This window comes from Macaca thibetana, chromosome 14 (genome assembly GCF_024542745.1).
Source record: "Macaca thibetana thibetana isolate TM-01 chromosome 14, ASM2454274v1, whole genome shotgun sequence".
Lineage (NCBI taxonomy): Eukaryota > Metazoa > Chordata > Mammalia > Primates > Cercopithecidae > Macaca > Macaca thibetana.
Window position 1 is genome coordinate 68,505,000 of NC_065591.1, and position 13,797 is coordinate 68,518,796.

The following is a 13,797-nucleotide window of genomic DNA, read 5'->3' on the forward strand; positions in this document are numbered from 1 at the left end:
TTTGGGAGGCCAAGGCCGGTGAATCACGAGGTCAAGAGATCGAGACCAGCCTTGCCAACATGGTGAAACCCTGTCTCTACTAAAATTACAAAAATTAGCTGGGCGTGTTGGCGTGCGCCTGTAGTCCCAGCTACTCCAGAGGCTGAGACAGGAGAATCGCTTGAACCCGGGAGGTGGAGGTTGTAGTGAGCCGAGATCACGCCACTGTACTCCAGCCTGGTGACAGATCAAGACTGTCTCAAAAAAAAAAAACCCAAACAAACAAACAAAAAAACACTGCTTCCCTAGGTTTTGCATCTAGCAAATAAAAGTTCTGCCTCTATTTCCTGCTAATTGGCTATGGTTATTTTGTAGAAAGGCTGTGGGCTCTTCATCTCTCTTTGTCTTCTCTTTTACCTTTGACTTGCACCACATCTGACTTATTTATTTTCTAAAATAGCAGTTGTATCATCCTTCATTTATACTCTTCATTTCTTACTGTGTATTCAGGCAGAGTCCTGATACTAAGACCATGAAGAATGGAAAGCAAGGTCTCTCATCAGGATGTAGCACAGTAGGATGTGAACAAAGGGCAAGGAAGCTCTAGGGTGTGAACATCTGGGACGGCTTCAGGGAGCTGGATTTTGAAAGAAGAGTGGGGAGTTGGTCAAACGGAGAAGAGAGGCTGTCCCAGTTGAACTGTGGGAGCAAAGGCAGGCGACCCAGCACATTCTAGGAGAGGGGAAAGTTTGAGTTTGGTGTAGCTGAACACTAGGGGCAAGGGTGGTTGCATCTGTTTTAGGAAGAGCTCTCTGGCAGATCTGTAAAGTATTAGACTTTTTATTTATTTATTTATTTAGAGACAGGGTCTCCCTCTGTTCCCCCAGGCTGGAGTGGCACAATCTCAGTTCACTACATGCAATCTCCACCTGGGGGCTCAAGTGATCCTCCCACCTCAGCCTCTCAAGTAGCTGGGACCACAGGTCTGAGCCACCGCGCACGGCTAATTTTTGTATTTTTCGTAGACACGGGGTTTTGCCGTCTACGATACTCCCAGACGGGGGCTGGGAGTATTAGACTTTTGAAGTTAGAAGTAGGGGTAGGCTGTTGGTTGCCTGGAGAGCAGGGCACAATTATAGCTAGAACGTGAAAACCTCTGTGCTTGGAGGCCCAAACGAAGCAGAGAAACTTTGCTTTAGTGCTCTAGCTAGCAGCATTCTTTTTTTAGGATCTCAGAACCTACTTTTTTTTTTTTTTTGTCGGTCCTAGGTTGTTCACCCTTTCCCTTTGTCCCGAAGAGACACTTAAACCTTTATCAGAAAATCACGGTTTATTTCCTGAGAATCGCGGGGACTGGTTGAGGGTACTCTGTTTTGGGGCTCCATTTGAGGCCTGTGGCTCAATGGAAGACATAGAGGCGCTTCACTGCACAGGTTTAATCAAGCAAGGGCTTGATAGAAGGATTCATCCCACCCCCGCCCCGATTAAATCAAACCACACACCACCCCCGCCCGGATTAAATCAAACCACACACACACAAATAGAAGCTCTGGCACATCCTGACAGAATAGCCTCTGCGAAGTCAGGAAGCCCCAACCTACGGCCATTGGCGTGTCTACACGGGCCAGGAAGCCCAGGCCTCCGACCCCTTCCTGGATCACGTCCCTGCCCCGCCCAACGTGGAAGAGGGGCGGGGCCAGCCGGCGCCCTTCGAGTGGGCCTTGCGCCAGGTCAAGCCTGGCCCGGCCCCTCGGCCCAGCGGCGCCGGTGGGCGGGGCCTCCCTCAGGGCAGTGTCAGTAACGGCGCCAGGCCCCGCCCCTCGGGGAGGCAGGGCAGGGCGGGGCGCGAGCAAGCGCGCGGGCTGGGCCGGAGCCGGCCTGGTCGCCAGCCTAGCCCGGCACAGTGAGCCGAGCGCCTGGGCGGTGGCGGCGGCGCGATGGCTCCGGCCGCGGACCGGGAGGGCTACTGGGGCCCCACAACCTCCACGCTGGACTGGTGCGAGGAGAACTACTCCGTGACGTGGTACATCGCCGAGTTCTGTGAGTGTGGCCTGAGGCGGGGAGCGGGGGTAGAGGGCACCGGGCTGAGAAGACGCCGTGTGAGGAAGGCAAAGGGCGAACCTGGCCGCGAGGGGAGGTGCCAGGCCTGGCCCCGGGAGCTGGAATGCGGCGCCCTGGGCCAGCGGGAGGCTGAGAGGAGCGGGCCGGGAGTCCACTGCGTAGAGGGAGGAGTGGCGGGGTCTGGGCGGGAGGAAGGGGGCCTGAGGATTGGGGGGGCAGAAGAGCAGTGGGAAGTGGGGAGCCCCTACTGGACCTAAGGGGGAAACCCTGAGGAGCTGGGTTGGGAATGGGAATTCGCGCCCGAGAGCGGAGTGGGGCTAGGCTGGAAGATTGGAGGACCCTGCCCCTTGGAATGAGGGCCCAGGACACCTGCTCTGCTGTTGCCACCACCAGAAGGGGACAGTTCCTAGCTTCGTCTTTCCCCCAATCCGTGAGAATTCTACCGCCTTTCCCTCCCCTTTTCACTAGAATATTAGACCTCCTCGCTCACCTCCAGAAAACAGTTTCATCAGTCTGAGATCTGAACCATCCCACCCCTATCCCCCAGGTTGTCTTAAAAGTACCAGAGGTCATCTGCTCTCTGAGTATGATTATTCAACTGTCATCTTGCACCAAGAGTCGAAGGCATCTTGCACCTAGTCTGTACCTTCTGCTCCCGCCAGGTTGCCAAGAGTACAAAGGACCAAAGTCCCCGATCCATTCTGTCGTATTCAACTATCTAGGAGTTAGGGGTTATCTGAGGACACTACTTCCACCAACTGCACCTTCTGAGGATTTAAGAATTCTTCTTTAGCTGCTGCTCTGTCAGGCACTGCTGGTCAGGTTGGGCTTGTTCTGTGTGCCTGTGTGTGTGTCTGTCTGTTTTCCTGGGCGATTTTTCCTGCGAGGCTAGGAGAAATCTGCCACTTCTTTTTCTATCATTTAATCAGGTTTTGAGATCACAATATTTGATTCTTCTTTTAGGTGCCTGCTTCTGGCAAAGTGCAGAGAACATCCTTTGGCTAACGATTACTGCCTTCTTTTAGTTGGATCTACTTCTCAGGACGTGAAGTGACTCTTCTTAGCTAACCTTCTCATTGTTGAGTCCTGCTCCCAGGCATCTGTGCGTGGCTTTGTAGGAAAGAGGCAAGCATATCATAACAAATGGTCCCACTTTATTCTGTTCTGGTAATTGGCTAAGTTTCCAAAAAAAAAAAAAAAAAGAACACTTTTTGCAGTTTTCAGGACTTTAGTACTATTCTCTTATGACCATGATTTAGGCTGAGAGTCACTTTTCTTGAACTATTAGTTTAAATTAATTATTTTTACATAATCATGGAGAAATATGGGCAAAGGGATCATTTGTAATGCAATTACTTGGGAACCACATGTTGGCAAAGGAAACACTTGACCAGTTAGTTTGTTGTTAGATCACTTTGGCAAGCCCATGCCTGGTCCAGAGAACAATGACCACGAGGGAAGAGACGTAAAATCATGCACTCTGTGCTGGAAATGTGTAACATGGAAAAGAGGAATTCAAGAGTCTTCAAATATTGGATGGCTATCATATAGAATAATTTTTTTTAATTTATTTAGAATCTGCAATTAGGGCCTATGGGCAGAAACTAACTGTAATGGGGAAAAGTTGACTTCAATGTAAGGAAAAACCTTCTAACCAATGATATGGGAAAGGTTGGCTTGGGGGACAGAGGACTTTCTGTCACTGAAAGTGTTAAATCAGACATTGTTCAATGAACTCGTGAATATTTTTGGAGGAAAAATTTATTTAGTTGAGAAAAGGGGCTGGCCTTAGTTGGTCTTTAGATCCTTTGCAGCTTTATGGGTCTATGCAGGTAATAATGACTCTTAGTTTAGAACCAAGGTTTTGGATTCAAATCAAAAGAAAACACTGGGCTGGGCATCGTGGCCCATGCCTGTAATCCCAGCATTTTGGGAGGCCAAGGCAGGAGTATTGCTTGAAGCCAGGAGTTTGAGTCCAGCCTGGCAACATAATGAGACCCTGTCTCCATAAAAAAATAAAACAATTAGATATGCATGGTGGGTTGTGCCTGTAGTCCTAGCTACTTAGGAGACTGAAGTGGGAAGATCACTTGAGCCCAGGAGTTCAGGGTTGCTGTGAGCTGTAATTGTGCCACTGCACTCCAGCCTGGGCAAGAGTTAGACCGTATTTCTACAAAAAAATAAAATAAAAAATGCAAAGAGAGAAAACTGGCAGTTAAGTCATGTGGACTATGAGAGAGCAAGATACTGTGTTCTGGCAGATAGCTCTGAGAAATGGGAAATGACATTTGTTCTCAATGTGCTCAGAAGAGGAAACTCTGAGCAGACTGCAGGGAGGGTTTTGACATAGGAATCAGAGGGGTTGCAAGAAGAGGATGAGTGAATGTTGGCAGCCCTTTGCGCATGCACCTTGGGAGAAAATCATCTGGAGGAAGTTGAGGTCAAGTCATCTTACCATAGCAAGTCATGAGTATCTATAATAATATATCTTGGACTAAGAGAATTTGATCTTTGAAAAATATGCTGATTAATAATAATATGTTTAAAATATGTGTTTAAAGCAAATGCAATTTTAACATCATGATAGTATTTACATTAATGATAGTATTGATGGTAATATTAAAGGTAATGTAATAATAGCTATTATCTAAGTGGTCACTATGTACTGCACTTTGCTAAGCACTTCATATATCTTATTGCTTTTGATCTTTGCAGTAATTTCAAAAAGAAGGTGTTATTATCCCCATTTCAAAGATAAGGACATTGAAGCTCTAAGAAACAATTTACCTAAGATTACAATAAGTGATGTAGAGATAGTATTCACATTGAGGTCTGACTCTAAAGCTACTATCCATGTTACCTTTTCATCATTACTTTTATCACACATTCATTGTTTTGCCCCTATATTCAATATTGAATTAGAAAAGAAAGGAAGACAGATATGAAATACTATGCTCTCACAAAGGACAAATTGACCAACTATTCAGTTTACTCAACCATCTTTCAACTGTCTTTCAGCATTAGAATATATGTATTTTAGGGAATAATGAAGAGTTTGGGGAATTGCATATTCAGATATGGCAGTGGTTCTCAGTCACTTTCAGCACCTGAAAACTGTCTTCCGAGCATCAGCCAAGATCAGTTTAAATTCCTTTTGTTTGAACATATTGTAAGGACCAGGGGAAAAGGTCTCTCATTGTGAAATCATAAGCCACTTGATGTGCCAGAAGTTAGAGGTACAGGCAGTCCTTGCTTTGCATAATAGTGTGGGACCATACAAATGACTGTGCAAGTTAAAACCAGGTAACACTATGGTAATAATCAATGGGAAAAGTTATGATTGTTCTGTGACCTTTAAAACTTTTTGTCAAACATTGTAAACTCTCTTACTGTTAGTTATGAATATATAGGGAAATGAAAAAAGTAAGCATGTTTATTTAGTACACTTTAAAACATTAAAAACATTGATAAATAAACTTTTTTCTTTATAAAGATCACTTATCAAGAGTAATTTAAACAGTGCTTGCCTTTTTTGTCACATAACTCATAATATGGAATGAGTTTTTTTTTTTTTTTGAGGTAGAGTCTCGCTCTGTTGCCGAGGCTGGAATGCAGTGTCGCTATCTCGGCTCACTGCAACCTCCACCTCCTGGGTTCAAGCAGTTCTCCTGCCTCAGCTTCCCAAGTAGCTGGGATTACAGGTGCTTGCCACCACACCTGGCTAATTTTTGTATTTTTAGTGGAGACAGGGTTTCACCATGTTGGCCAGGCTGGTCTCGAGCTCCTGACCTCAAGTGATCCACCTGCTTCAGCCTCCCAAAGTGCTGGGATTACAGGCATGAACCTCCATGCCCAATTGTCTTTTTTCTTTTAAATTAAAAAACGTTTTTTTTTAGCCAGCTACAGCTACACTAATGAGGGCCATCAGGTTTTGGGGTTTTTCTTGAGACAAGGTCTACCTCTGTTGCTTAGGCTGGAGTGCAGAGGCACAATCAGAGCTCACTGCAGCCTCCACCTCCCAGGCTCAAGCGATCCTGCCACCCCAGCACCCCATAGCTGGGACTACAGGCGTGTGCCACCATGCCCAGCTAATTTTTTTTTTTTTCTGGATTTTTAGTAGAGACAGGATTTTGCCATGTTGCACAAGCTGGTCTCAAACTCCTGAACTCAAGCAGTCCTCCCATTTCAGCCTCCCAATGTGTTGGGATTATAGGCATGAGCCACCATGCCCAGCTGGGATGAGTACTATCCCTTCATGAATTCTTTTCTAATTTGTATCAGCTTCCAAAATTTATCCTTTGCACTTTTAATATTGTGAAATCTCTCCGAGAGTTCCTTTAATGCAAAGTTGTGTTTTGTTTTTGTTTTTGTTTTTGAGACGGAGTCTCGCTCAGTAGCCCAGGCTGGAGTGCAGTGGTACAATCTTGCCTCACTGCAAGCTCCGCCTCCCGGGTTCAGGCCATTCTGCTGCCTCAGCCTCCTGTGTACCTGTGACTACAGGCGCATGCCACCATGCCCGGCTAATTTTTTTTTGTATTTTTAGTAGAGACAAGGTTTCACTGTGCTAGCCAGGGGTCTCGATCTCCTGACCTCATGATCCACCTGCCTCAGCCTCCCAAAGTGCTGGGATTCCAGGCGTGAGCCACCGCACCCGGCCACAAAGTTTTTTTTTTTAGCATCATTTCTCCTGGGACATCTTTATCCTTTTCACCACAACTACTTTATTCATTTATGTTGATAAGTTTGCCTTCGCTTTCTCTGAATTCCTCAGGCTGCTTTTTTCTTAAATTTTTATTTTTATTTTGAGACGAAGTCTCGCTCTGTCACCCAGGCTGGAGTGCAATGGTGCAGTCTTGGCTCACTGCAACCTCCACCTCCTGGGTTCAAGCAATTCTCTTGCCTCAGCCACCCACATAGCTGGGATTACAGGAGTGCGCCACCATGCGCAGCTAATTTTTGTATTTTTAGTAGAGATGGGGTTTCACCATGTTGGCCAGGCTGGCCTCAAACTCCTGACCTCAAGTGATTCACCTGCCTCGGCCTCCCAAAGTGCTGGGATTACAGGTGTGAGCCACCTTGCCCAGCATCTTTTTTTTTTTTTCTTTTTTGAGACGAAGTCTTACTCTGTCGCCCAGGCTGGAATGCAGTGGCGTGATCTTGGCTCACTGCAACGTCTGCCTCCCAGGCTCAAGCAATCCTCCCACCTCAGCCTCCCAAGTAGCTGGGAGGTACGCATCACCATACCTGGCTAATTTTTGTATTTTTTTGGTAGAGATGGGGTTTCACCATGTTGGTCAGGATGGTCTTGAACTCCTGGCCTCAAGTGATCCGCCCACCTCAGCCTCCCAAAGTGCTGGAATTACAGGTCTGAGCCACTGCGCCCAGCCCCTCAGACTACATATTGAGAGTCCCTTGAATGACAGTAGTGTCAGCATTCTTATGGTCAGCTATTTCTTCTATAATTCTGTTTACATTTGATTGGAATTTTACTTCCAACATTATACATTTTTGTTTCTCTGCTACCCTTTCATCATTCTTGGCCAGTTCTCTCTTTCTGCACTCATTTTTGTAACATGGCATGTAAGTTTATCACCCTGAGACAAAGAGGCAGCTCAACTACAGAAAGCTTTGCTTTCTGTACATGAACTGAATAACCGGTACCAGTTCACTGTGACTGATCACCAACAGACATTGAAAGAAGTGACCTGGTTGGTCACTGATGGTGATGTACCTCTGTTATTTGTATAATGATTTGTGGACTTAAGATGTAGCAGTGAAGTTTGTACTATATTCAGCTACTCACAATTAGTATACAGTGGTAACTGAAATTTGAATTGTGTCATTGGGTAATTGGTGTTATTTAACTAAACTGTGATCACTGAAATTTGAGCATATTGGAACCCTGCAAAGTGAATACTGTGTATTTCTAATCCTCAGAACATTCCTATCAAGGAATGTTAGATGTTGTTACCCCATTGTAAAGAGAAGGATGCTGAGTCTTGGAGAAGTTAGTTAAATAAGCAGCTCAGCATCATACAGCTATTAAGAGGCAGAAATGGTATTCAAATTTAGGTCTCACAACTCTTTCTACCAAGATATACTCTCTATACAAAGTGGAGTTTTAGGTGCTGTTGATTTAATGGAAGAAATATTATATAAAGGGAAATGGAGGGGAATTTTAACATTTACCTACAACTTCATGATGTGAGCCATCATGCCCAGGCCACATTTTCTTTATTCATTCTTTTGACAGCATAAACTTGGGTTACTTCTACCTCTTGGCTATTGTGAATAATGCTGCTGTGAACATGGGTGTTCAGAAAAGAATTACCCAGTTAAAAGTCATTCAGAATGTTTTATTTATTCAGCAGATATTTACTGAGTACCTATTTTGTCACTGACTAAGACTGTAAAACCATTTGAAGACAGCTTCTCTGTTCAAAGTAGCTGAGAGGGCCAGGCATGGTGGTTCATGCCTGTAATCCCAGCACTTTGGGAGGCCAAGGCAGATGGATCACTTGAGGTCACGAGTTGGTGACCAGCCTGGCCAACATGATGAGACACTGTCTCTACTAAAAATACAAAAATTTGTCAGGTGTGGTGGTGTGTGCCTGTAGTCCCAGCTACTTGGGAGGCTGAGGCAGGAGAGTCACTTGAACCTTGGAGGTGGAGGTTGCAGAGAGCTGACATCGTGCCACTGCACTCCAGCCTCGGTGGCAGAGTGAGACTCTATCTCAAAAAAAAAAAAAAAAAAAAAGCAGCCGAGAGGCCAGGAGGAGTATGAACAGACAAGTACAAACAGGCATATTCTTTCAGGATAAATGCATTCCCGAAAAAGTATTTGATCAAGGAATGTCCAAGAATTGACATATTATTAGAGGGGTTTATCTATCAGAAAGCTAAAAAATAAAAAATAAACAAAAGAAAGCTAAAAAAATACTTGAAAATTCTCAATTACGGTTTTCATAGGACTTACCTCACCTCAGTCTGAGGAGATAACCTGGTTGGTATGACTTTCATGGATGGGAAGAATGCCTGTTATGATCTAGTATGATCATCTTGCCATATCCTTTTGTCCATAAGTGAGAATGGTTCAAGTTAGGTATTGTTCTTTCTCATAGGTTTGCTGCCTCTCTCCCCATCCTGTTCGCAGGAAGTAGGCAGAAGGAAAGTAGGGCAGCCCTCAGTCTTTATACCTTTACTATGGGATTCACTTAGATGGGGGAACAAGGTCTTTTTTTTCCTTGCTGCTGCAGCACAAGTCAAAAGGGGCTTTTATCACCTACCTCTGCCATACAGGTATGCCATGAAAGGCATTTGACTGCTTATAGCCCTTTGCTATATTTCTTTTTTTATTTTTATTTTTATTTTTTGAGACGGAGTCTCGCTCTGTTGCCCGGGCTGGAGTGCAGTGGCTGGATCTCAGCTCACTGCAAGCTCCGCCTCCTGGGTTTACGCCATTCTCCTGCCTCAGCCTCCGGAGTAGCTGGGACTACAGGCGCCCGCCACCTCGCCCGGCTAGCTTTTTGTATTTTTCAGTAGAGACGGGGTTTCACCATGTTAGCCAGGATGGTCTCGATCTCCTGACCTCGTGATCCGCCCATCTCGGCCTCCCAAAGTGCTGGGATTACAGGCTTGAGCCACCGCGCCCGGCCGCTACATTTCTTTTCTTTTCCTTTTCTTGGGTTCCTTCCTGCCATCTTCCGTGAAAAGCAACCTCAAGTTAGTGAGCACACGTCAGGCTTCTTTTTTGGTCTCGGGACTCTGTGGGCTGGCAGAGGTGACATCCCTGTCATATGAAGAAAGATGCTCCTTTCTCTGAAGGTTATTGACAAGCAAGCAGCACTGCCTCCAAATTATAACTCAAAAGCTCGTAAGTCAACTGAAGAATGAAGGCCAAATGAAAGGACAAATTGAGTGTACAAAAGAGTTTAGGTTTAATATATCTGTGATATTGTGTGTGTGTGTGTGTGTGTGTGTGTGTGTGTGTAGCCCATGGTTCCTGGCTCATAACTCTCATATCCTTTTTTAGAGTCTTTTATTATAATGTTGGGGCACTGTAGGCCTCAAAGCAGGCCTCAGGAAACAGAATCTCTGTCTCTCTGGTCTTCCCCTGCCCTTCTGTCACCTACCCAAGGCAGGACTCTAATCTGACTGTGGGTCACAAAACCCTCATTACAGAGAGAGTCCTGCCCCATACCCTGGAGGAAGGAATGCTGCAGAGAGAAGCCAAGAGGAATCTGAACAGACAGGCTGGGTTTCCCCATTCAGTCTATTAATATTAGACTATACCCTTTTTGTCCAGTCATATTTCAACATGGTTGTTCATGCTTCAATCATGCCTATCCAATGAAGTCTCCATAAAAGGTTCAAGAGGACAGGGTTTGGAGAACTTCCAGATAGCTGAACACGTGGAGGCTGACAGGAAGGTGAACAAGAACTCATCCGAATATTAGGAGGGTGCTGCGCTCCAAATATATGCGGACAGAACCTCCTGTGCTCAGGACCCTTCCAGACCTGCCCCTGTGTATCTCTTCTTCTGGCTGTTTATTTGTAAACTTTGAAATATCCTTTGTAATAAAATAATAAACCTGTTTCCCTGGTTCTGTAAGCCTCTGCCCTGAACTTGGGATAGGTGTCTGAAGGAAGGGGGCAGTTTTGGGGACTGAGTCCTCAACCTGTAGGATCTGACACTATCTCGAGGTAGATAATGTTAGAATTGAATTGGAAGACACCCAGCTGGTGTCTTCTATAGAACTGATTGCTATAGAACTGATTGGGTTTCCACACACACACTTGGTCACAGAAGTCTTCTGTGATGATTATTGGGTTGTGAGAACAGAGGAAAAACACAGTTTGAGTTATGCAACAGTATCCAAGTCAGACTGCCAGTTAATTGCTTTAGGTGCTATGATCGCTTATTACAAACTTAAAACATAGATAGGTTCATAAAGGTTTTATAGTGTTAGTGCTGCAAGAGCTACCATACCAGCTATTTATTTATCTTTAATTGTGGAAAAATACACATAACATAAAATTTATCTTCTTAACCATTTTAAATGTACGTACAGTTCGGCAGTTGGTAGTGTTAAGTACATTCACACTGTTGGGCAATCAATTTCCAGAACTCTTCATCTTGCAAAACTAAAACTCTATATCCATTAAACAACTCCCCATTTTCTCCTCCTTCTAGTCACTGGCAACCACCCTTCTACTTTCTGTCTCTATAAATTTGACTAAGTACCTTGTATAAGTAGAACCATACAGTACTTGTCTTTTTGTGAGTGTTTTATTTCACTTGGTGTAATGTCCTCAAGGTTCACCCATGTTGTAGCAATCAGAATTTCCTTCCTTTTTAAGGCTGTATAGTATTTTATTGTATGTATTTGCCACATTTTCTGTTTTTTGAGAAAGGGTCTCATTCTGTCGCTTATGCTGGAGTGCAGTGGCATGATCATGGCTGACTGTAGCCTCGACCTCCTGGGCTCAAGTGATCCTCCCACCTCAGCCTTCCAAGTAGATGGGACCACAGATGTGTGCCAGCACACCTGTCTAATTTTTTAATTTTCTGTAGAGATGAAGTCTCACTATGTTGCCCAAGCTAGTCTTGACCTCCTGGGCTCAAGTGATCCTCCCACCTCAGCCTTCCAAGTAGATGGGACCACAGATGTGTGCCACCACACCTGTCTATTTTTTTTTTTATTTTTTGTAGAGATGAGGTCTCACTATGTCACCCAGGCTGGTCTCCAACTCCTGGACTCCAGTGATACTCCCAAGGTACTGGGATTACAGGTGTGAGCCACCATGCTTGGGCCACATTTTTTATTCATTCTTCTGTCAGTGTACACTTGGATTGCTTCTACCCCTTGGCTATTGTGAATAATGCTGCTGTGAACATGGGTGTACAAATGTCTCTTCAAGACCCCTGAGGTGGAACTGCTGGACTATGTGGTAACAGAGTAGCTATTTTAACCTTTTCATTATAAAGAAGCCTTTTAAAAAATTTCTTTCATGGGTGCCATGAATTTATCACTCTTACATAAATTGTAATTTATTATTCCTACATAAATTACAATTGTTAGTGGACTTTATCCCTGTTTTAATTAATCAAAGGTACATGTAACTCAATCAGATAAGTTCTAGGTACTATTACCATGCTGTAATGATTATATGAGATACAGCCACTAATTAGTTTAATGCATTGATATAAAACAAAACAGCATAATATTTTCATTACAGTCTTCTTGTGGATAAGTGTGATTTTTGAAATATTAAAAATAGCCAATAGAAATAATAATAGCTAAAATTCATGGGGTTTAATGTACAAAGTTCTGAGTGTATTATCTGATAAGAACTCTTATTACAATCTTTACAACAACTCTTAAATTAGGTTCTGTAGTCCTGTTTTAAAGATCTAGAAATTTAGGGCAGACAGGGATTAAATAATTTGTCTAAAGTTTTCCATTTTGCAAGTGGCAAAGCAAAGAATTAAACTCATGCTCTGACTTCCAGAGTGCATTCTCATTCTCTCTCTTCCTGTTTTACTTTTGCTATTAGCTTTTTGAGGTATAATTTACTTACAATAAAATGCATCTATTTTAAGTATACAGTGTAAAGCAAAAAGTATCTGAGAAAAGTTTCAGCCAATTTACAAGTTTTTTTTGCCAGGGTTAAGGATCATGACCTGTGACACAGCCTCAGGAAGTCTTGAGAACATTTGCCTAAGGTGGCTGAGTTACAGCTTCGTTTTATGTTTTAGGGAGACATAAGATGTCAATCAGCACATGTAAGGTATACATTGGTTCAGTCTAGAAAGGTGGGACACCTTGAAGTGGTGAGTAGGGGGCACAGCTTACAGGTCATAGGTGGATTTAAAGATTTTCTGGGCCGAGCGTGGTGGCTCACGCCTGTAATCCCAGCACTTTGGGAGGCCGAGACGGGTGGATCACGAGGTCAGGAGATCGAGACCATCCTGGCTAACATGGTGAAACTCCGTCTCTACTAAAGATACAAAAAAAAAAAAAAATTAGCTGGGCATGGTGGCAGGCACCTGTAGTCCCAGCTACATGGGAGGCTGAGGCAGGAGAAGGGCATGAACCCGGGGGGCGGAGCTTGCAGTGAACCAAGATCATGCCACTGCACTCCAGCCTGGGCGACAGAGTGAGACTCTGTCTCAAAAAAAAAAAAAAAAAAAAAAAAGATTTTCTGATTGGCAATTGGTTGAAAGAGTTAAGTTATTATTTAAAACCTTGGAATCAACAGAAATCAGTATCTGGGTTAAGATAAGGGGTTGTAGAGACCAAGGTTCTTATTATGTAGATGAAGTCTCATTGGTGGCTGCCCTTAGAGGCAATAGATGGCAAATGTTTCCTATTCAGACCTTTAAAAGATGCTAGACTCTCAGCTAATCTCTTCAGGATCAGAAAACAAGCTGGAAAGGGAAAGGAATTCTCTATAGAATGTAAATTTCCTCTACAAGCGACAGGTTTGCAGGGCCATTTCACATTATGTCAAAAAATATATTTTGGATAAAGTACTTTGATTTCTTGCAGGGCCTTGCTATTTATCATATGATGGTATATTAGAGTCAGGTTGGAATTTGGTATCTTGTTGCTCTAAAAAGTCTGTTCTGTCAGTCTTAGGATCTCTATTTTGTAATGTTAATGCTGGTCAATTGTGTGCCTGAACTCCAAAGAGTATAATGAGGCATATCTGACCCCTCTCTCCACCCACCACCCCCTTTCATCCCCCAACTTT

At 44.0% G+C, this 13,797-nt stretch overlaps 1 protein-coding gene across 1 annotated transcript in view; it reads left to right on the top strand.

Annotated features, from left to right (window-relative positions):
• Nucleotides 1-1,816: 1,816 nt before the first annotated feature.
• Nucleotides 1,817-13,797, top strand: part of ACER3 (alkaline ceramidase 3) — a 169,260-nt gene continuing 157,279 nt past the window's right edge. The window contains exon 1 of the mRNA XM_050759014.1: nt 1,817-2,019. Coding sequence (XP_050614971.1) covers nt 1,917-2,019 — 103 coding nt within the window. The 5' untranslated portion in view covers nt 1,817-1,916. The remainder of the gene's footprint in view (nt 2,020-13,797) is intronic.